At 46.9% G+C, this 20,774-nt stretch overlaps 1 protein-coding gene across 1 annotated transcript in view; it reads right to left on the reverse strand.

Annotated features, from left to right (window-relative positions):
• Positions 1 to 20,774, reverse strand: part of Ppm1h (protein phosphatase, Mg2+/Mn2+ dependent 1H) — a 260,866-nt gene that overhangs the window by 121,907 nt on the left and 118,185 nt on the right. Inside the window, exons 3-4 of the mRNA XM_057757710.1 lie at positions 20,069 to 20,413; positions 10,148 to 10,260 (exon numbers count right to left, since the gene is read on the reverse strand). Of these exons, the coding sequence (XP_057613693.1) occupies positions 10,148 to 10,260; positions 20,069 to 20,413 (458 nt within the window). The remainder of the gene's footprint in view (positions 1 to 10,147; positions 10,261 to 20,068; positions 20,414 to 20,774) is intronic.

Consider the following 20,774-nt stretch of genomic DNA (forward strand, 5'->3'; position numbering starts at 1 on the left):
AACAGGTATTCCACACATATTCCCAGTTCCTGTAGGCCGCCTCGACGGGTTACTCTGTCTAGGGTTTGTAACCCGCCTGGCTGGCCAGTTATTCCAGGGTCACGGAGAGGCACCACCTGAAAGGCATAGGCTGATAAGGGGAAGGAGGCTAAGCTTATTTGTCAAAGCCTCCGTTTATTAGAGTCATGGTTACAGCTTATATAGCCCCTGAATGGGGAGCTTGGGGGCTGGGGCATGGGGTCTTGCCACGTGGTCCACGCCCATCACCTAGGCCAGGTCACGATTCCTTGGTCAGGAAGTCACAAGGTGACCCCACCTAGTTGTCTAGATAGTTTGGAATGTGAGGCAGGTTCTGCTAAGAGATAACTCTCTATTAACAGTTAATTTGGGTGTGAGATAGGCTTGGTCAATAAGACTATTCTCAATACAATTGGAAAGTGAAGCCCTCTGTAAAAACTCCTCACGGCGGTGCTTCCTGTAAATTTTGGGGGGACACGGCTCCTGACAAGTTCCTGCTGATGGCTTGGGAGCCACAGGTCGAGGAAAGGGAGCATCTACCTCCAGGAGTCCTTTGTGTGGTCGGAAGGGCTGTGACAGAAAAGAGAAGGTCTGCCTCTCTGTGTGTGTTTGTGATCATTTGATTATAACACTTCTTCCGCCTAATCCGTTCTACAGGACTTGGGATACACCAAAGAGATAAAAAAGGCCGAAACAGCATGTTTAACTTTCACAGTGGAAAATAGTGCTTAACCTTGTTTTTTTTTGGTATATGTCAAATAAAACGAGGGGTACAGGAGACTTAAAGCAGCCAGTGGAAGCAGATCAAGTATATTTCTGGACTCGGAGAAAGGCTCCTATCAAAGGGGAAGCTCGCTGGCAGGCGTGGACAGACAAGCACTTATGAGCAACAAGGCGTTCTGTGGCGGGGCTGCGGGGCTGCTGGTGAAATGCAGGCACATAAAAAAGGAGTGAGCGGTTCTTTATGGTACCCAGGGCCCTGGAGGCAGTTACATAATGTTCCATTATCTTTCCATCAGCAGAGGGGAGAGGCCGGTGAGAGTAGACACACAGATGTGTAATTGGTTTTGAATTTAGAAATGTAAGTCTTGTTTAATATCCAGCTCCTATCCTCAAGAAAGTTCAGACTTGCTATAGGAATTCACCTCTGACCTAGCAGCTTTCAGTGAAATGGGAAAATCCTGCACACTGTAAAGGAGTGGAAGAAAAATCGCAAGGACAGCATCCTGGTCAGACTTGCAGGCTGCCGCTAGAACGATGCACCCAAACCATACCCCTTGGACAGCACCCAGTGTGGGGAGCAACGGACGCTGCCAACACACAAGCACACTTACTTAAAACCCTGTGAGACTTTTTTTTTTTTGCATATGACTTTTTTTTTTTTTTTTAAATTGTGTTGTTCTCAAAACACCAACCACATCACCTGCCAAAGTCAAAAGGTTGGATACAGCCGGTCCAATGGTTGCTCACTCTTGCATGGTGCTAATTAGCGAATACTCCCTTGACCTCTTCATCTTTTCCAGGAGAATTTCAAGCATGTAAGCTCATATTCTTAGGAATCTTGGGGGTCACTTTCAAGGTCCTGGAGACACTCATTTTAAAGAAGTCATAAACATAGATGAATGAAAGTCTGACTTTATAGGATTAATGTTTATTATAATGGTCACATTGCGGGTTGAGGGGCAGCTTAGGTTATTTGCAACAGACTATCTTTAAAATGAAAACACAACATTTAAAATGATCTCAAAACTCTGTGACTTTTAGAAAGCGGACTGGTCTCTCTTTGAAAAGCATCTTTTCTACACTATATAGGAACAGATTGGGTCACTCAAAGGTATTGATGACTGCTGGGGTGATTTGAATGAGAACCCCCTCTCCCCATCCTCATCTATTTGAAAACTTGCACCCAGTTGGTGGAACTGTTTGGAAAGGATTATGAGGCGTGGCCTTGTTGAAAGAGGTATGTCACTGGGTCAGGCTTGAAGTTTTCAAGACTTACATCAGTATTAATTTCCTGTCTCTGCCTCCTAGTTAAGGATCAGTATCATGCTTGCCCGATGCCATATTTCCTGTCACGACGGCCATGGACTCTAACTCTGCAAAACCTCCCAAATAAACTCTTTAAGAAGTTGCCTTGGTCATGGTGTTTTTTCACAGCAATAGAAAAGTAAGACAAATGTGACCTATTTACATCAGTCTCTAAGAGCTAGGGATGGTACTGCGTGAGCATCATAATCCCAGCACCCAGAATGAGGAGATCAAGGCAAGCCTGGGCTACATAGACTCAATCTGAAACTACCTAGCTTCTAAATATAGCTATGCACTCACTTATACCCATAATCCATTCTGGGTAAACTCTGAGATGCCGCTGATTGTAAAGTTTATCAGTATTTCATGTACAAATAAATAGGGAGTAGAAATGTTAACTAAAAATTCTTGTATGAGAGATTTTGAAATGAGTCTGAGCATGGGTGGATAGATGGGTGTCGTCCCTGACAACATGGTCTTGTACTCCAATCTTGGGTGTTAGGGAAACTCTACTCCTCAGTAGCTGGGAACCTTGGGGAAATGCTTCTGATAAACTGCATGTCTCTAACATGAACAATTCCGACTTTTCACTCTCTTATTGACAGAATTAAACACGACCTTGTTCTAGTATTAAGAAGTGCCTAGTGCTTGCTTAGCTGCCCCGCTGATGCTGCTAGTACAGTTCTTTCAAGCGTGGAAATCAAGACATTAATGATTCTTAAATGCCTTTCTTTAATCTGAATGAGTTCGCCTAGTCTCAGTTGCCAAACCTTGAGACATTGTTTGAAGTAAGCAGTCATGGCTCTGCTTCCCCAGTGCCTGAGCTCTCTAGAAACGGAATAAAATCATCTTCTAAGATGGAGACGCAGCACCCTCCCGAACTGAAGAACAGCCCGACCCCGAGGAGCTGATGACTCAAACACAATGGGTAACAGCCTGCATAATGCTTCGCATGACATTTCCATGCTCCTGGCTCATTTTTGCTTAAAGGGAGAAACCCACCCACCATCTGCTTCCCTGTTAGCTCCTTAAGATCCCCAGGTGTTGAGCTGACAATTTTTGCCTGGGAGAAGTAACGCGACTGAGTACCCTGCAGTCGCTGCATCTTTTTAGACAGCTGGTGAGCTCGGCTAACAAGAGAAGGAAGTTGGTCTCCTCTGTGGACCAGGCCTTGGATGAATGAATCACTCACCGCTGTACATAGAGGCCGGCTATGGAGTCAAACACTGGTAAACCACAGACGCAACCAGCAGCGTTTCCTGAAGACAGCCCCGGAGCAAACACAGGGCTGGATGGTAAATCAGATGACACACAGATAAGGAGCCCAGAAAGCAGTCCTTGACCACGGGCAGCTCCTCAATCAGAGCAACGCTTTCCTCATCGCTACCCTGTAATTACTTACAGGGTAGCGAACTCACAATGATTTATTTTCACCCTAAAAACTGTCAAGACTTAAAGTATAAACACATGACAGTTATTATCTAACAATGAAAAAATTAGCACTTAATTAATCAAGGCTATGTTGCCAGAATTTTCTGTCAGCTTTAATCATTTTTTTTTGTTACCTGAGTCTTGGATTTCTGACTGCTTGTTGACAGATAATAACCTATAGTTTTATAGATACGAAGATGCTTACCCAGTTCCGAAGAAGACCATGTTTTTAAACTGAAAAGCTCACAATACATCATCAGTATGTAAAGTAGAGGAGGATGGTCGAAGATGACATCCGTATCTATCATTCATGAAAGAGCTGCAAGTAACATCCTAAGTGCTCCATAAATGATCATTTGGCGAGCTTAATAAAAACCCGTTCCCACTGTTCTAGGCTTCTCTATGAATTACAGTCCACATGTGGATACCAAACCCGACCAATTAGCTGTAAAACCCCAACTTTGTATCTGGACATCGGGGTCTGAGTTCCACAAATATAATTTAAGCTTCCTGGGTTGCAGGGTAATTTTTATTCTGTGCATCACAACTTAGTTAAGAAAATGAGTATTTATTAGGCTTTTAATAAATTAGAACTAAATATAAAACATATTTTATGGGCACTTAGAAACACAGGGCCTTGGTTAAATTAAAAATTTAACAATAGGCTCTAAGAAAGATGTCACAGAGCTATAAGAAATGTCACGAAGACTGGCTAAAGTAGCATGACTTTGTTTTCTGAAAGTGTCATTCCCCTAGGTTAGCCTTTAGCAAGCCATAAATTCTAGATGTCATGTAGTCCAATGTATTTATGCATGTGGACAGCATAAATGGTACCCATGGTAAAATGGCAAAAGCTCAGAAGATAAACACTGGGAACTGGCAGGTCCCTGAGCAGGGAGTTTCTGGGACACATAAGACGTGGCATGGCTAGGGGTGGCTATAAAGGAGTCTGGCTGCCAAAGCAGATTGTTTTTTAGAAAGATAAACAAAACGCTTGGGAGGAGTCACGGTTTTGAAAAAGGATGATCTGAGCAAAAGCTATCGGACACTGACAAGGAGTAAACTTCTGAACCCGAGGTCATCTGGAAGGTGACCCCTCCTCAGGAGACCCGGGCCAGGAGGAGGGGTAGGCTGTGGCCTGGACTGTCACTCGGTCACTTCTTAGTGCCGAAGTTTAGGGGAGCAAACTCACTTTAACAGACCGGGAGTGGGACGTAAAGACAAGAAGAAGTGAGTGTGAGCTGGAGGCCCAGTCTCCATGAGAGCAGAAAGAAGCCATCACCTCTGCTTGCCATCGCTCAACATGGTTAGGATCTAGAACGGGACAAGAGGCTACCATCTGCCCATGTGCAAGTCACCGATTTCTGGGCAGAAGCTGTAAGACTCCTGGGTATGAAGAGGAGGAAGGAAGTGACAAGCATGCTGGCTGCTTCCCATTGGCCTCAGCCTTGCCTTTGGGCCAGGCATGCTCACCTCTAGTTAGCTGGCTTGAGTGTGGTGGGCTCAACCAATGAGAAACCTGGTAGGCCATGGAAGAGAAAGGGCCTTTCTTCAAGGCTCCCTGTAGATCTGTTCTACTGTTTATACATTAGTTGTTGTTCTTGCCCTGTCCTGCAAGGCTAGGGTAGCTAGCCCCTTCCTGAGGGCATTCTACTGACTCCTGATTAGCTCCCATTCGTGTTTCCATCCATTGTTGCGACATCTGAGCTGGTGAAACTCAGTGGGCACAGGGGGCAGGAGCCATGTGGTAAATAGTATCTTAAATACCCTGCCATTTACTGGGTGAAATTTCACACTGAAACCTGATACAGCGTGTGTGTCAAACAGAAAATCCACATATTCTTTCAAAATAAGTGGACCTTTCAAAGTATTCCATCTTCAAACCCATGAACTGGTTCCTGGGCAGTCCTTTCTTCTTTGTTTTCTATGTTCTTCCAGGATAAAGGTTAGGGTTAGCTGCTTTATTGGGAGAAGAGGCATGGAGAATGCTCAGCTGGGTCTCCTCGTTGTAAACGGGAGAAAGAAGAGAGTGAATCTCATCATTGAGTCAAGATGGTTAGTCTTCTGAGCTGCAGAGACACCAGCGATGAGGAAGAGCAGTGTGTGTGTATGAGGTGGGATGGGAACGTGAGAAGGACTCAAGAGGCAGGAATGCAGATCAGTGGCCCAGGGCCTAAAGGAACAATATAATCCCAAGACAGCAGCCACTGCTAAGGAATCGCCCTTCCATGTTTAGAGTCCAGAAATTTTGCCATTTTCAAAACAGTCATTCTTTAGGGAAAGGTCCCTATACGCAGTCAGCCACACTGATACTGAAGACGGTCACTGTCAAAGAAGTGCCATTTATTTAAGGTGGAAAAAGAACAAGTTTATCTTCTTCTTTGGTAATGCTAGGCAAAGGGTCTCACACACACATGCACACACGTGTGTGCATACATGTCGCGGCCCACCTCGGCCAGCAAGGAGGATGCACGACACACCGGAGCTCTTCTCACTGCAGTTTTATTCCAGGACTTTATTCACAGCAATCTTTTCCCTTCTCTCTTCCTCTCTCTCTCTTCCTCTCTCCTCCGGGCCAACCTCTCCCAGCCCTTAAGTAGGCCTGGGCCGCCAACCTCAGATTGCCAGGTGGGCACTGCCCATAGGTTCACGCATATGCAAGCAGCTGACAGTCATTGCATGATAATAGCATAAGTCAGGCTTTAGCCATAGGAGTTGATTATCACAGAGAGCACTCGCTTTCGGGATCGCGGAGGGCGGGAGCCAGCACCATCAGGTGCGACTCCACGCAGCTCTCTACATTGCCATCAGGTGTGGCTTCATGCAGCTCGCTACAGTTCCCCCTTTTTGTTTTGTAAAGCTACAGGCAAGAGTAGAGGTCTGATCTCTGTTAAAAATGGAACATGTGCTAGTGTCTGTCCAGGTGTCATCCACCCAGAGAACACTAGACCTGTCCGGTGTCTTTTTACAGAGGTGGGAGTTAGACACCAACCCACATGCAATCAGACTTGCTCTTCTTGAGGCTGATGTATGCTTACCTCAAGTGCAGTGCGCAAGCCTCGCATCCTGTGCTCGCTTCTGTCTCTTTTAAGATAGCCAAACTTGGGGAGACTGTCCTGCTTCAATGACCGTGAAGGCCTGAATGATCATAACTGCATTGCAATGCTGTGAAACCCTTATGTGACAGACGCACCACAGGCATACCAGGGAGGCAAGCACCATTAAGCCTGTTAGGGCTCCTACTCCCGCCCACTCCTTCAGATGATCCATGGAGTGATCCAGGAGGATAGTCCTTCTGCCAGGCTGGTATCCATGCGTGTGGAATCTGCAGTCGCAATCGTCATCCGCAGCTTTTCCAGTTGTTTTTGAATTCACCAGACCAATTACCTAAAAGATATCTAGACAATTCTTTAGACAGATTAGCTGCATGGGTTAATCTTTCATACTGAATGCTGGTCACACACAGCCCTGGATGGATAGAAATGTCTGACAGACTAGGGTATGGACTTGCCTCTCTTAACATACCCCAGCTGCCATACCCCCGTGGCACATTCATTCTTGTCAGCTGAGTGCATGGAAGACACCTTCTCCCTCGTGCACCTCTGGCTTCCCTAGCAGCTCAGCTGATCCTGCTTCTGCTAAGTGACCATATGCTGCATTCTCATGAGTTGTCTGATCTTACACAGGATTTAAAGATAAATGCCCATGACAACAGGTGTTGAGATTGCCAGCAGTAGGGTTCCCAATCACCATTAGACCCAAACTCCCATTTGGGCTATGGTATTCTACCAACCCTTTGGCTAAAACAGTACCCACAGGTACCTGCTCTTACAATAGGGCAGTCTCTTGATTTAAATTCGCTCTGTCGCAGACTCTTCAGCAGCGTGCAGAGCCTAAAACTGCCATAACCTTTTCCTTGCCCTGCAGCTACGCTGCGTTCTCGGGCAGCCCAGTGGGGTCTGTGCTCCAGCCTGTCTCAGCTCCAGCACTTGTTGTGTTTGCACTCTCAGCACTGTCGTGGCATCCGCCAGGCTAGGCACCGACTGCTGAGGCAATGTGCCTTCCACCACAGCCACCTAGCAAAGCTCTGCTCCAGCTGCCTTTCTGCCCCAGCTGCATTCTTTCTGGGTCCAAACTGGTGCATGGAGTGGAGAACTCAGGGAAGCAGGCTTGCTGCTCTGCAACCATTGAAGGGTCCCCACTTACACGTTTTAGGGAATTTGGGCGTTGTCAGTCTGTCTGGCTACTTCCTGCTGAGCGGGGACGCAGCATTCTTAAGGGTATTTACTGCAATTTACTGCCATTTCCCAGCTGCCCTCGGACGCAGGTTGCAGACTCCACCTCTCCACCTAGCTGTAAGGTAGAGGCTTGGCAGCGCAGAGTGGCCGGCCCCATCGGGGTGGGATGGATCCCATCTCGGCCTGTTGCCCCTGGCAGGGACAGAGGTCCAAGCCAACAGATCTTATCACGGTTGTGCTTCTATGCCCTGAGGCACATGCTGGGAGTGGCCTAGCATTCTGGCCTTGTTGGTCCTCAAGGCAGGTCCTGGGTGTTTGCAGGTTTGCAGACCCTCAGCCCTGCTTGGCCTTGGAGCCGCAGCTGCTCACTCTCCACTGCAAACTCAGGAGGTCTCGGTAATTCAAACCACATGAATCTAACTTCCTTCCTTAGCATACCTTGTTCTGCAGCAAAATTCAGATCTCTACCAAGCTTGTCCCAGGATGACACATTAAGCTTGCCAGAGACGGCAAACCAAGGAGCAATTGTGTCACATTTAGTCAAAAACTTTTCCAATGCGCTCCTTAACAGCTCGTTAAGAGCCAGAAAAATCAGGTGTGATGTTGAAGCGCCCATTCTAAAATCCCATTCTTTCTTTTATTTTTACTTTAAACCGTCCACTTTGGTCGTGGCTCTCATTACCCCCACTCTCCCTTCTACCGGCGAGAGTGGAAAACCCGCTTTTTTCGCGGATCCCCAGTCTTTACCTGAGGATTATCCGGTGCACCCCCTGACTGCAGCAAGTTCTGGGCTCCACGGAGAGAGGTTTGGAGGATCCCCGTACATGGCACCACTTGTCTTGTCCCCGTACGGGCCACCAACTGTCGCGGCCCCCCTCGTCCAGCAAGGAGGACGCGCAACACCAGAGCTCTTCTCACTGCAGTTTTATTCCAGGACTTTATTCACAGCAATCTTTTCCCTTCTCTCTTCCTCTCTCTCTCTCTTCCTCTCTCCTCCGGGCCAACCTCTCCCAGCCCTTAAGTAGGCCTGGGCCGCCAACCTCAGATTGCCAGGTGGGCACTGCCCATAGGTTCACGCATATGCAAGCAGCTGACAGTCATTGCATGATAATAGCATAAGTCAGGCTTTAGCCATAGGAGTTGATTATCACAGAGAGCACTCGCTTTCGGGATCGCGGAGGGCGGGAGCCAGCACCATCAGGTGCGACTCCACGCAGCTCTCTACATTGCCATCAGGTGTGGCTTCATGCAGCTCGCTACACATACACATGCACACACACACACACACACATGGGCACATAGAGCCCCAAAAGGAATGCATATACAAGGAGAAGCTTTTGGGCTCCTGGGTGGGGCAAATGCCAAATGACTGTGGGGAGCTATAGTTGGCAGGGGAATGTGCTAGGGCCGCTCCAAGCACTCACTCTGTTCAGATCCCCCCCTCCTTCACTGCCCTCCAATATCCTGACTCTGCTAAACTTTGACTGAAAACCAAGTTTCAAGGCCCAAACCAACATTTGACCATTCCTGGCTTAGATGAGCTCTAGACATACACCAGCTGCAGCTATGAACACATCACATGCCCTCCACCCTTCTGTAACAATCTGATTGTTCTTTTTTTTTTTCTTTTTTTTTTAATTAATTTATTTAATTATTAAAGATTTCTGCCTCTTCCCCGCCACCACCTCCCATTCCCTCCCCCTCCCCCAATCAAGTCTTCCTTCCTCCTCAGCCCAAAGAGCAAGCAGGTTTCTCTGCCCTGTGGGAGGTCCAAGGACCACCCACCTCCATCCAGGTCTATTAAGGTGAGCATCCAAACTACCTGGGCTCCCACAAAGCCATTACGTGCAATAGGATCAAGAACCCATTGCCATTGTTCTTCAGTTCTCAGTAGTCCTCATTGTCCATTATGTTCAGCGAGACCGGTTTTGTCCCATGCTTTTTCAGTCCCTGGCCAGCTGGCCTTGGTGAGTTCCCGATAGAACATCCCCATTGCCTCAGTGTGTGGGTGCACCCCTCGCAGTCCTGAGTTCCTTGCTCGTGCTCACTCTCCTTCTGCTCCTCCTTTGGATTGTGAGACTTCAGTCCAGTGCTCCAATGTTGGTCTCTGTCTCTGTCCTTTAATTCCAGCACTCGGGAGACAGGGACAGGCGGATCTGACTTAGAGGCCAGTCTGGTCTACAGAGTGAGTTCCAGGACAACCAAGGCTACACAGAAAAAACCCCGTCCCAAAAAACCAACCAACCAACCAACCAAACAACCAAACAACCAACCAACCAAACAAATGCTTTTCTGTTAGCATGTAGGAAGCTTGTTCTTTTCACAGTCCCAACCAGAATAATTGTCTTTCCAATCACTGAATTCCTAAAGAACAGGTAGACACTGTCAGAAGCACCGGAAGTTAGTAAGAACCAGAGAGCTGATTTGCTTACCTGCTATCCCCAGCATTGGCCACGTACAGCTTCCCCAGAAGGCAAAGCACAATGAGGGCGGTGCAGCCGCCAGATATGTTATATGCAGTCCTCTCTCGTTCTATTTGGAGGTCCTGGAGAAGAAGGGAAAGTTAGTGCAATTGCGCAGGACTTGTGACTAAAGGAAGCCTTCCTCCCACCACTTGGTACAGTCTCGAAGTCTGGATGTGCTTCCAGAAGGGACAGGCAGTCCTCAGAACCTGCTTTCCTATGACCTGCAGGGGTGTTCAACTTTCCTAACGCTGCGACCCTTTAATACAGTACCTCACCTGTGGTGGCCCCCAGCCATAAAATTATTTCTTTGCTACTTAGTAACTGTAATTCTGCCACTGCTATGAATCGTAATGTAACTATCTGATATGCACCCTATTTGCTATGTGATCCATGTGAAAGGGTCATCTGACCCCTTAGGGCAGGCACCATCCATAGGTTGAGAGCCACTGACCTAATGGACGTCCCTGGAGGACATGACACAAATACCAGCGCACGGCAGACCAGAGACTGCAACCGAAGGACCACACAGAGACATAACAGGCAAATTTGGGAAGAGGAGAATGTAAATCCAGTTAACAGATGCCACAGCTTATGGAATCTAGTCTGTGTGGGTTCCCTGATGTCACGTGGGGCACAGAAGACGGCTAGGAATACCAAGTACCTGGACATAAACCATGTTTTTAATGTGAAGCCTCGAATAAGTGGTTCTTTTATAGCTTGATAAAAAGAGGCCACTGAAGGGGAGAACTGTCTGCATTTCAACACAGATGTGTCTGAACGCAGTGCCTCCTCTGCAGCCACAGATCACCATGGGGCACACTCCCAGCTTTGGAGCAGCCCACAGACACTTTCTCCCCACCAGGCATTGAGCTAAGTGTCACGCATGTGCAATCTCACTGTGGCCTCAGGACCACCATAATTAACTGTTATTCGGATGCAGAGAAGTGGGGACACTGCCCATATTTACATCGAGGGAGAGTAGATTTTATTTAATACCAGTTCTCTTTTCAGACCAGGTACTACCTGCCATGTAATGAAGCACCCTCAGAACAATTAAAAGCAGACCAACATTTCTTTTGATAGACAATGTCAAGACCATTCTACTGAAAGAACCAAATGAGCCGTGTCTTTGGGAATACAGGCGTTGAGTTATTTCTACACTGAAGTCATCCACTGTTGAGGCAGAGGGAGAGAGAAGGTGTGTGGATAACAGTGCCCTGACTGTTCTGATTGGTGCTGGGTACTTCTGCGACTCTCAGAATCTGGAATTGGAGTTAAAGGCTTCAATCAGCTCCCGCATTGAATAAGGGAGAATGTTTAGTTATCCGGCACCGGATTACTACTATGCTCCAGGCGTTAGAGATGGTGATGGAGCAAACACCAATAGTTTCTCAAGCTGAGGGCACAGACTAGAGCAACGACTACTTAAAGAGAAGGCAGAAGATGGACCTGGCTCTACAGGCTTGCAACTCTTGCATGCAGGAGCATGATGCAGAAGGGCTAAGAGTTCTGGGCTGACTAGGGTTATATGACAAGACTCTGTATTTAAAAAAAAAAAACAGTAGGGGAAAAAACATACTAAGACAGGATGAAGAAACCAACGGATAAGAATTGAAACAGGCGAGGGGCTGAGGAGCCATGGTAAGGGGTGGTATGTGTGTGTGTCGGGGGGATGTGGGAGTTTGAGACAATTGAGGAGCCTCTGCGGAAGTGACAGCAGCTTCGAATACTGTAGCGGGGTCAAGCACGAGGACTGTACAGAGGACTACATGACTTACAGAAATGCTATTAAGAGGGCTGAATTAGGAGGTATGGTGGAGGTGGACCTTAACCACAGGCACCAGACTCCTCCCACAGTGTGGGAAGTCCACAGTTGCGGGCAACGGCCATGTTTGTTGCTTTCAGACCCTCAACATCTGTATCAGGCCAGGTAAACCTTGGTTTAGTTAAGTGTCTGTTAGATGGACAATTAAAGAAATATACTTAAAAAAGAAAAGTCTGGACTTCTAAACATCTTCTCGCCACTTTACCTATGACAGAAGAAATGGAAGCGACTGTCCACAAACACCGCATTTACCAGGCAGACGTGTGCTGAGACACCAACGCGGCCAGAACCCTTGATGCAGCTGACTGCTGGTGGACAAGAGGAAAGGGTTCTGACATCCCATGCCACAGATGGCAGGAAGCTCAAGGTGACATGAGAGCTGGGGGCAGGGCTCTCTCAAGGGAGAGGGAAGAGAGAAAACATCAAGAGACCTAGTTTTTCTTTTACTTTTAGAATAGAAAGAATCCTTTCATGGGTAGACTAGTTAATTTTTTTGCAAAATAACTAAAATGGTTGCCATAGGTACATTTTAGAATTAATAAGTATATGCACATTTAACACATAATAAATAAATAAACTGGTATATCCAAGTCCACATCCAACATTACTGTTTTTAATATACTGAAAAGCACTGATTTAGCTACGGAAACTCTCCCTTCACAGTTGCAATCGATATTTGTTTGAATATGTAAGTCTGAATGAAAGGCACTATTTATTAAACATTCCTTAAGCATCCAAGTGTTTGCATGCTGCAGACGGACTGGAATGTGAAGGGTGTTATCATGGTTTCTAATGTAAGAATGTCTGATTTTAAAATTATTTAATCCTTGGAGGGGGTAATCAAGGCAATGTCCAGCAATAAGATGTTCTGTTCATTTCCAACAGCAGAGTTCATATTTACTTTTAATGGGGAACGTTCTGGTGAGTTTAGTCAGCTCAGACCTTAATATAAATTAACAGTACGGTGCACGTTCTCTCTCTCTCTCTCTCTCTCTCTCTCTCTCTCTCTCTCTCTCTCTCTCTCCATTCCTTCTTCCTTTTTTTACATTTCAACTGTACCTTTTTTTTTTCTGTAGCTCCCTCTGGATAAGGCATGCTACTTTCTTATTTTTTTAAAAAGTGGACTCAAGTCTAACTATTTTTTGAATCCAAGAAACCCTGCTGCTGCATGCATGTTCTGACCGGCCCATCCCCCACATCTGTGAGGAAATACATATGTGCACACGCGGTAATCACAAGTGTGCTCTCCGCTAGCACTATCACCGGGATTTAAAAGGCCTGTTTCTGCAGAACTCCTCCCCCGGAAGAATTCACTGGCATTAACACACTCTCTTCTATTCTCCTAGAGCTGTGAGCAACTAGAACAGATTCTAAAAATAATTGCTTCGTTCCCCTCCTCCCTAGAAGCCAAAATAGCATGCTTATTTTTTCCTGCACACACCACCTACTCCTCTCTAAAAGATTCAGAAAATCTTTGTACTGAAAGGAACATTAAAGGGCCATCTGTGTGGCTCTTTTACTATGAGATTAAACACGATAAAGGCAGTCAATAAAGACATATTTACCATGGAATTAACTGCCTTTCCCCTCCGAAATCCTCAATCTTTCAAATTACCCTAAGCCGTTTACACTTTAGGTATTAAAAAAAAAAATTCCACAATGTCTAACAATTTTTTTAAGCCCCTGAGTTTTAGGTGATTCTTTTTTCCCACAAGCCAATGTGATCACGAGAAAAGCTGTCTACTTCTGGGTGTTAAGAACACAAGGACTCTTCATTTTAGCTGCCAGTGAATTCCAAGACCTACATCTAGAATAACTTACTAGCAAAACAGCGACATGCCAGCCTTCCTTCCAAGTGTGGACTAAATGCTAACAGACCATGGAAGTGACTCACTGACTGGCCTGCCCAGTCCAGGGTCCTGATGCCCCTCAAAGGCAGCTTTCTGCTGCGTGAAGCTGTGTTGTTCCGTGTTGCAACTGCTTAAGGGCACATTTGGGTGAGGCTCATCTCTGAATCAAAAAGAAAAAAGAGCCAATTCTTAGGCTATGGGGTTTATCCGCTCTTTTGTTGGTATTGTAAGGAGCAGGAACAGAAGATACAGATATGTGTGTAAAATGAGACTCACTTGACGGGAAAGAATTTCAAAAAAAGAAATATATTTATTACCCAGAATGGTTGCCGTTTGATTTAAAAGTCTCAGAGATGATGCAACTCCAGGCTCAGTCTTTGCTGGTCATCAATTCCAGGTTGTGGAAAAAAAAAGTACGATTGGTCAGAAGAACGTCGGTGCTGGGCAGTTTTAATATACCTGGCAGCTCCCCCTGGCTGGGTTCTAATATGGTTCTGAGCACACCGCTAATAGTGTCAGTCACAAGTAATAAGATTCTGTATGGCTTTAGTATCCGGGTCTCATCCTGATTTATTCTGAGAACAAGGCCATCTGCCAGCTAGGCAATGAGTTTCAAAAAAAGAAAAAAAAAACCCAACAAAAACCCTAAAACCAGTACTGTCCAATATCGCCACCTGCTGATTGCCGTGGAATATTCCAGACCCATCCATCCCCAAAAACTTCCTGTCACAACAAAAACAAAGACGAAACAAAACCAAGTTTAAATAAAGAAGCTTAAGTTAGAAACTTACCATGAATATGCTCATTGAAATTCTAGAATTAATAAATTAGTAAAATCTTGGCATTCATTCTCATGTTTCTATAATGTTATTATATATTTTCCCCCAACCATTTGTCAGTAATAGAAGATGTACAACAGTTTTACAAGGTAAAATATTGCCAATTTCGTGGCTGAAGAGATGGCTCAGTGGTTAAGAGCACCGACCGCTCTTCCAGAGGAGCAGGTTCAATTCCCAGCATCCACATGTAACTCCAGTTCCAAGGGGGACTCAACACCTTTCAGGAGACCGCACACATGTGGTGCACAGACATACATGCAGACAAAACCACCCATACACATAAAACAAATTTAAAAACTAAACACAATTATCTCCTTTACAAAAAGCTTTTAGGACATTCTTCTCTTTACAGCTCTAAAAATTGGGGTTGCCTTCCAGGTTCTTCGTCTCCTCAATAAAAGAATTTTATTTAATTTTAGAAACAGACTGGGAAGAAGGAAGCTCCAGGACAATTTGTTTTTAGACTGTGAGAGGAAAACAACAGGCAGGCAAGCTGCAAATCTTGGCAGATGAGCAAGAGCTAAGAGAGAAACACAAGCCTTTCTGGGTTAGGGTCCAAGGCTGGCATGCCCAGCAATGAAGGCCAGCAAACAGCTGCATGGCAGAAGGAGACAGGGACTTGGGAGAGCAGCGAGGAAGCCCTGAGCATCAGGGAAAATACACTAGGCGTGAAGGAGAAAGAAGAACACGGAAGAGTGGGCAGGGCCTGTACTGAGGGAAGTGCTTTCGCTAAGTACATCATTTCATTAAGTGGAGACTCATTCCCTCCAAAGCCTTAGCAGACCCTTGGGTGAATCGCGTCTCCCGTGAGGCAGGCATTTGGCACCCCGAGCTAGGCTAACTCTCAGGGAAGGAGATAATGGATGTAACGTTCTAATTTTTTGAGCAGATGAGAATGTCAAGTCTCCAAGCAGGACCAAAGGTGGATTCCATTTTTTTGGCTAAGAGAAAAGTGCTTAACAGGTCTCAACGAAACTCTGGTACCTGCATATTTTTATATAGGTTAAAATACTACAGTGGCCCATCTTGATTTTTCCCTACCCAGGGCTAGCCAGGAAATGGCCAGTGAGGTCCAAAGTCAGTCATGAGGGAGGGATCCATCGTCAATAGCCTCCAAGCGCCCAAACACCTATCTAACCAGCTACCTACCGATACTGAAAAGGAGTAGGTGAGGATTCTGAGAGCATCCTAGCTTTGTCCTGAGTATAAATTTTGCAGGTGGTAAGCTGAAAGACTTGTCAGCGTGGACTTGGTTTTGATTCTTGGACAGCCATCCTAATGATGGAATTGACTTCCTCTCTGAGTCCGAAGTATCGTCTATTCAACACGAACACTCTTTTTAGATGGCAGGGGCAGGGGTGGGGGGTTGAAACTATGATTCAGAACATTTGCTTCATTCATACCTGTCACTGTGGTCCAGGAAACACCCCGGCTGCTAAGGCAAGCACTGTCAGAAAGTCACCATTGGCAAGTGGACTGGAACCCATAAAACTGGAGATAAGGAAGGTGGTTGCGTTTAGCATCTCAGAAAATCCCCAGTTTTGCTTTGAGACAAAAAGTTCCCCCAAAACTGGCTATTAGGACAAGCAGGGAAGAAAAAGAATTTTGTATGTGAGGCAGCAGAAGCCTTTAGGCTATTATTTTGAGGGCACTGGCATGAGTTTTATGCTGTCAGTTCTGATGCTCATACCAAACAATCAGTGGCTAAGTTCCACAGTGGAAATAGGAGGAACTGGTTTCATGGCCTTCCCAGTAGGAAGTCAGATCCAAGACATGGTACAACAAAGGCTAAACCTGTCCCTGATAGAATTACGTGCTGGTGGTCAGGGGTCACCTTCCCACACACCTCACACCGTGGAGGCAGCCGCACATCAAACATGCCGGAAAAGATCCAGAGGAGCATGGAACATCTGCTAGAGATGCTGTCACTGAGGAGCCTAATCCAGCTCCCCTCCACCCCAACACCCCTCTGGCAGCCAATACAGGCTGCAGAAAAGACCCAGCAAGATGTAGGCCCTTGACTCAGCAGAATGTGCTGAGCCCCCACCTAGCCAGACCTTGCCCAACCTCGCCCGAACTACGGGGAGGACCATAAGTTAGCTGGCGGGCTCTGGCTGTGCTTTTTTGATAATGATGGAACCAGTATTCCCACACCCTATCCCCGCCCCAGGTATTGCAACTTTTCCACAGGTGCAGCTGACCAATCAGCTCAGGACAGGTTCCCTCATCCCGGAGATGTGCCAATCCTGAGACTGTTACTATGCAACTAGCAGACTCACAGATGCTCCCCTTGCTTTATCCCTAATATATACCATGGCCACTGCAGCTTGGGCTCCCTCCTGTTCCACCTGCTGTGCTAGACAGAGGACCCAAGTTAACTCATAATTAAAGAGACTCTGCTTTTGCATTGGATCTGGTCTCTTGGTGGTTATTCGGGTCCAGATTCTGGGCACAGCAGTTACCACTTCTTGTTCTTCCTCCTCTTCCTCCTCTTTCTCCTCCTCCTCCTCTTATCATCTACATTTTGTGAAAACTCCCCATGCATCCTAGAGACAGGTGCTCCTTGCTCCAGCTTGGGATTTCCAAACATATTCTGGTCTGCTGCTATCACTGTGTTACTTCCTTGGATGTTACTTAGAATATCAAAATCACTGAGATATCAATGGCGCATTGCTCCAGGAATTACTAGCCTTTAAAGACACTGTAGAATAGGCACTGTCTTCTTTCTCCCTGGGGAATAGGACGAAGGGACAAAGAGAGACAACACAACTGCCCCTCCTTAGGCCTCCTGATCAAAAGGATGGAAGCTACTCTGGCTCTGTCTGAACTGCTCCGAAGACAGACCGGTACATACCACTGTCTACTCCTTTAGGAGCAACTCAGCAGGGCCTGTCAATCCTCTGGACAGGAGACCAACCCCAGGAAGTCTGAGTCACATGCTAAGGTGATGGGAGGAATAATTGTCCCCCTAATTAGATAATGCACTTAGCATTCATTCCCAGGAGCACGACTCAGAGCTTACAGAGACACCCCCCGCCCCCCCGCCGCCCCCTTCTGCCAGCCCTGTTTCGTCTGCCTGCTCTCCTGAGTTCTAACTCACACCTAATTCTTCCTTTTCTCTCTTCCCCCCTCCCGTTTCTACTTCACTTGTCGAATACCCAACTTTTCTATTTTTATTCTATGTTCTACTCCCACTCAAGTTTGACAAAGAGTTGTTTCTCAGCAAATATTTACTGACTGAAGGTATTACATAAAAGTGACGTATCTATTTACACACACACACACACACACACACACACACACACACACACACACACTGTTTTCACAAGAAATTTCAGGTAGTAAACTGCCCAATGGTGAAAAACTCGAAAAGACAAATCTTGGGTTCTTTTTCTTAGGTGTTTACCTGAATAAGCTTCACATTGCAAGGGCTGCTGTTGCTAGAGAGGCCTTCCTCAAGGCGACACTGGCCTCTAGCGGGTGGGATTGAGAATACAGCCATTCCAGGCAAAAGATGCTCTGTAGCCCCAGTAACCATGGATGGAAATGAAAGTCCACCATCTGCCGCCACGTGTCTCCCCCACCCCCCTTCTGATTCCTTCTCTCGTTGCAGAGAGGGGTCACCATCAAGTTGTCGTGTCTGATAAATGCCACTGTGTCCTGTCGCACTCGCCAACAACTGAGCCTCATCGACACCAGCTGGAGTGACGGTCTCACACCAAGTCTCTGAAGGACTCCCGAGTTTCCCCCTAAATCATCCCTTCTAGAGGAGGTGCATTTTTAGTTCCCCACTAACCAAAGGGCAAATATGTGTGTTCAGAGATGAAAACACCAAGAAGGGATGATCTGGAGTTACAGACAAATTTGAGGTATTCATATATGAACTTTGTTCCCTATAAACAGGTCAGGAACTACGTTCCCTTTTCTCCTCTGACTAGGGTATAGAGTGAAGTCTTCAGGTCCTGGGCCATGATGGTGGACACTCTCTTCAGGTGAGGAGTTTTGAACCACCCAGGCTTCAAGGATCAACTTGCCATCACATTCTAATCTTCAGGGTTTTTTTTTTTTTAAAGATTTATTTATTTATTATGTATACAACATTCTGCCTCCATGGATGCCCGCACACCAGAGGAGGGCGCCAGATCTCATTACAGATGGTTGTGAGCCGCCATGTGGTGGCTTGGAATTGAACTCAGGACCTCTGGAAGAGCAGCCAGTGCTCTTAACCACTGAACCATCTCTCCAGCCCCTAATCTTCAGGTTTTAAAAACACTCCTGCCCTCTGACTGCCCCCAAGCCCTTCCAAACACCCTTAAGTAGTCCACACTCTGCCCGTACATAGGCTGCTGCTCAGGGAAGAGAACCTTGGGAGCCACAACACTTGTCTCAGTAAAAGGTGGAGTCAGATCTGGCAGGAGGTCACATGGGATACAGCAACCATGACCATTCTGCTCGGTGTTGGGACAGTGAGGGTCACTCTGCCAGGGTACACGCTCAGGAAGCAGGCCAACATATAGGATGCTGAATTCCGTGACCAGACCCACTCAGACAGCAAAGGATAAAGGGTTCCCGGCCCTGGAAAGACAAAAGTCACGTGGCCCTCTTTCTTCCCTTCGGTTGTTCCCCAGGCAGTACCTGCTGACCAGAATGAATGACCACTGCCTAACCCATCCCCCTCACAGCTCCTTTTTGGGGGAGGCATTGAGACAGGGTTTCTCTGTAGCTTTGGAGCCTGTCCTGGAACTCGCCCTATAGACCAGGCTGGTCTCGAACTCACAGAGATCCACCTACCTCTGCCTCCCGAGTGCTGGGATTAAAGGCGTGCACCACCACTTCCAGTTAATTCATTGTGTAGCCTTGGTGGCCTGGAACTCGATACATAAACCAAACTGCCTTCAAACACATAGAGATTCACCTGCCTCTGCCTCCAAATGCTGGGATTAACTGCCCATGCTACAGCAGTCTGCACCCATTTTTAAAGGAAAGGGTACTTCCAAGTGCCTTACCGAACATGGTTTCCTAAACACTGGACTTTGTACATACGTGTTAAGCAGATGGCAGCCACGTTCACACTGCAATTAAGCTGAACCATACCATACCAGCTTGTGTCAACAGGAGTCTTATGAAATAGAAGGGATAAGGTGTACATTTAATAAGCAGAGGGCATCCCTGTGTTCGTCCTCTCTCGCGGTCTTAATTTCTGCTGGCTGGCAGTCGCTCCAGAAACTGTATCTTGCTGTGACTTTTTAATAAGCTTTGTTGTATAAGAGAGATGAGCATGCGGGAGAAGGCAGGAAGAACATGAGCACTTCGGGGGCACCTTGCTAGCAAGAAAGCTTTGGCTTGAGCTACGCCAGTTGTCCACGGTACATACCATTTCCTTGAAGGCGCTCTCCAGGGCCCCAATGACCAAACACTCATGCGGGATCTTCTTTTCAGTGAAGAAGCGTGTGGGCGGTGTGCTAGGGGAGCCGGGAGCCCCCACACCTCCACGCAGTGAGGCTGCGCGGGTTAGGGTCCTGCCGTGGGCCGGCGTGCTCTCGGGCTCCTCCCCTAGGCAGGTTGGGGGAAGGATGGCGGAGTTCTTCAGGATCTCCACGATTTCCTGTAGCTGCTGTATGATGTGGTGCTGCAGCAGGCGCGATGCCACCACAGCGGCCCCTGAGCCGGCATGGCCATCAAACAGAGACCAGTAGTGGCAGGAGATGCCCTCAGACTCCTGGGGAGAGAGGGCGACAGGAGAGAAATGAGGAGCTGAATAGTGGCCTCTGCTGGGCCATGCACAATCCAGCAGGATGTCTATCTTCGTCTGATAATGGAAGATAATGGAATCAAACACAGTGAAAACGCAGAGAAGGACCCTCAAGTTAGTCACTGCTATCACCAACACCCTTGGGAGATGAAGGGGTCCCAGCCTCCCTATCTCGGGCAGGAGGTCTAATCATCAACCACGAACTAGGTCACCACTTGGAAGAAAGGATATGACTCTAATTAAGCGTTGAGGGTTTGTGATAAAATTCCATATAAAAGGTGGAGCCTATAGAAGGAGTCCTGCTTTAACATTTAACTTCTGACCTCCA

This window comes from Chionomys nivalis, chromosome 25, assembly GCF_950005125.1.
Source record: "Chionomys nivalis chromosome 25, mChiNiv1.1, whole genome shotgun sequence".
NCBI classification, from domain to species: domain Eukaryota; kingdom Metazoa; phylum Chordata; class Mammalia; order Rodentia; family Cricetidae; genus Chionomys; species Chionomys nivalis.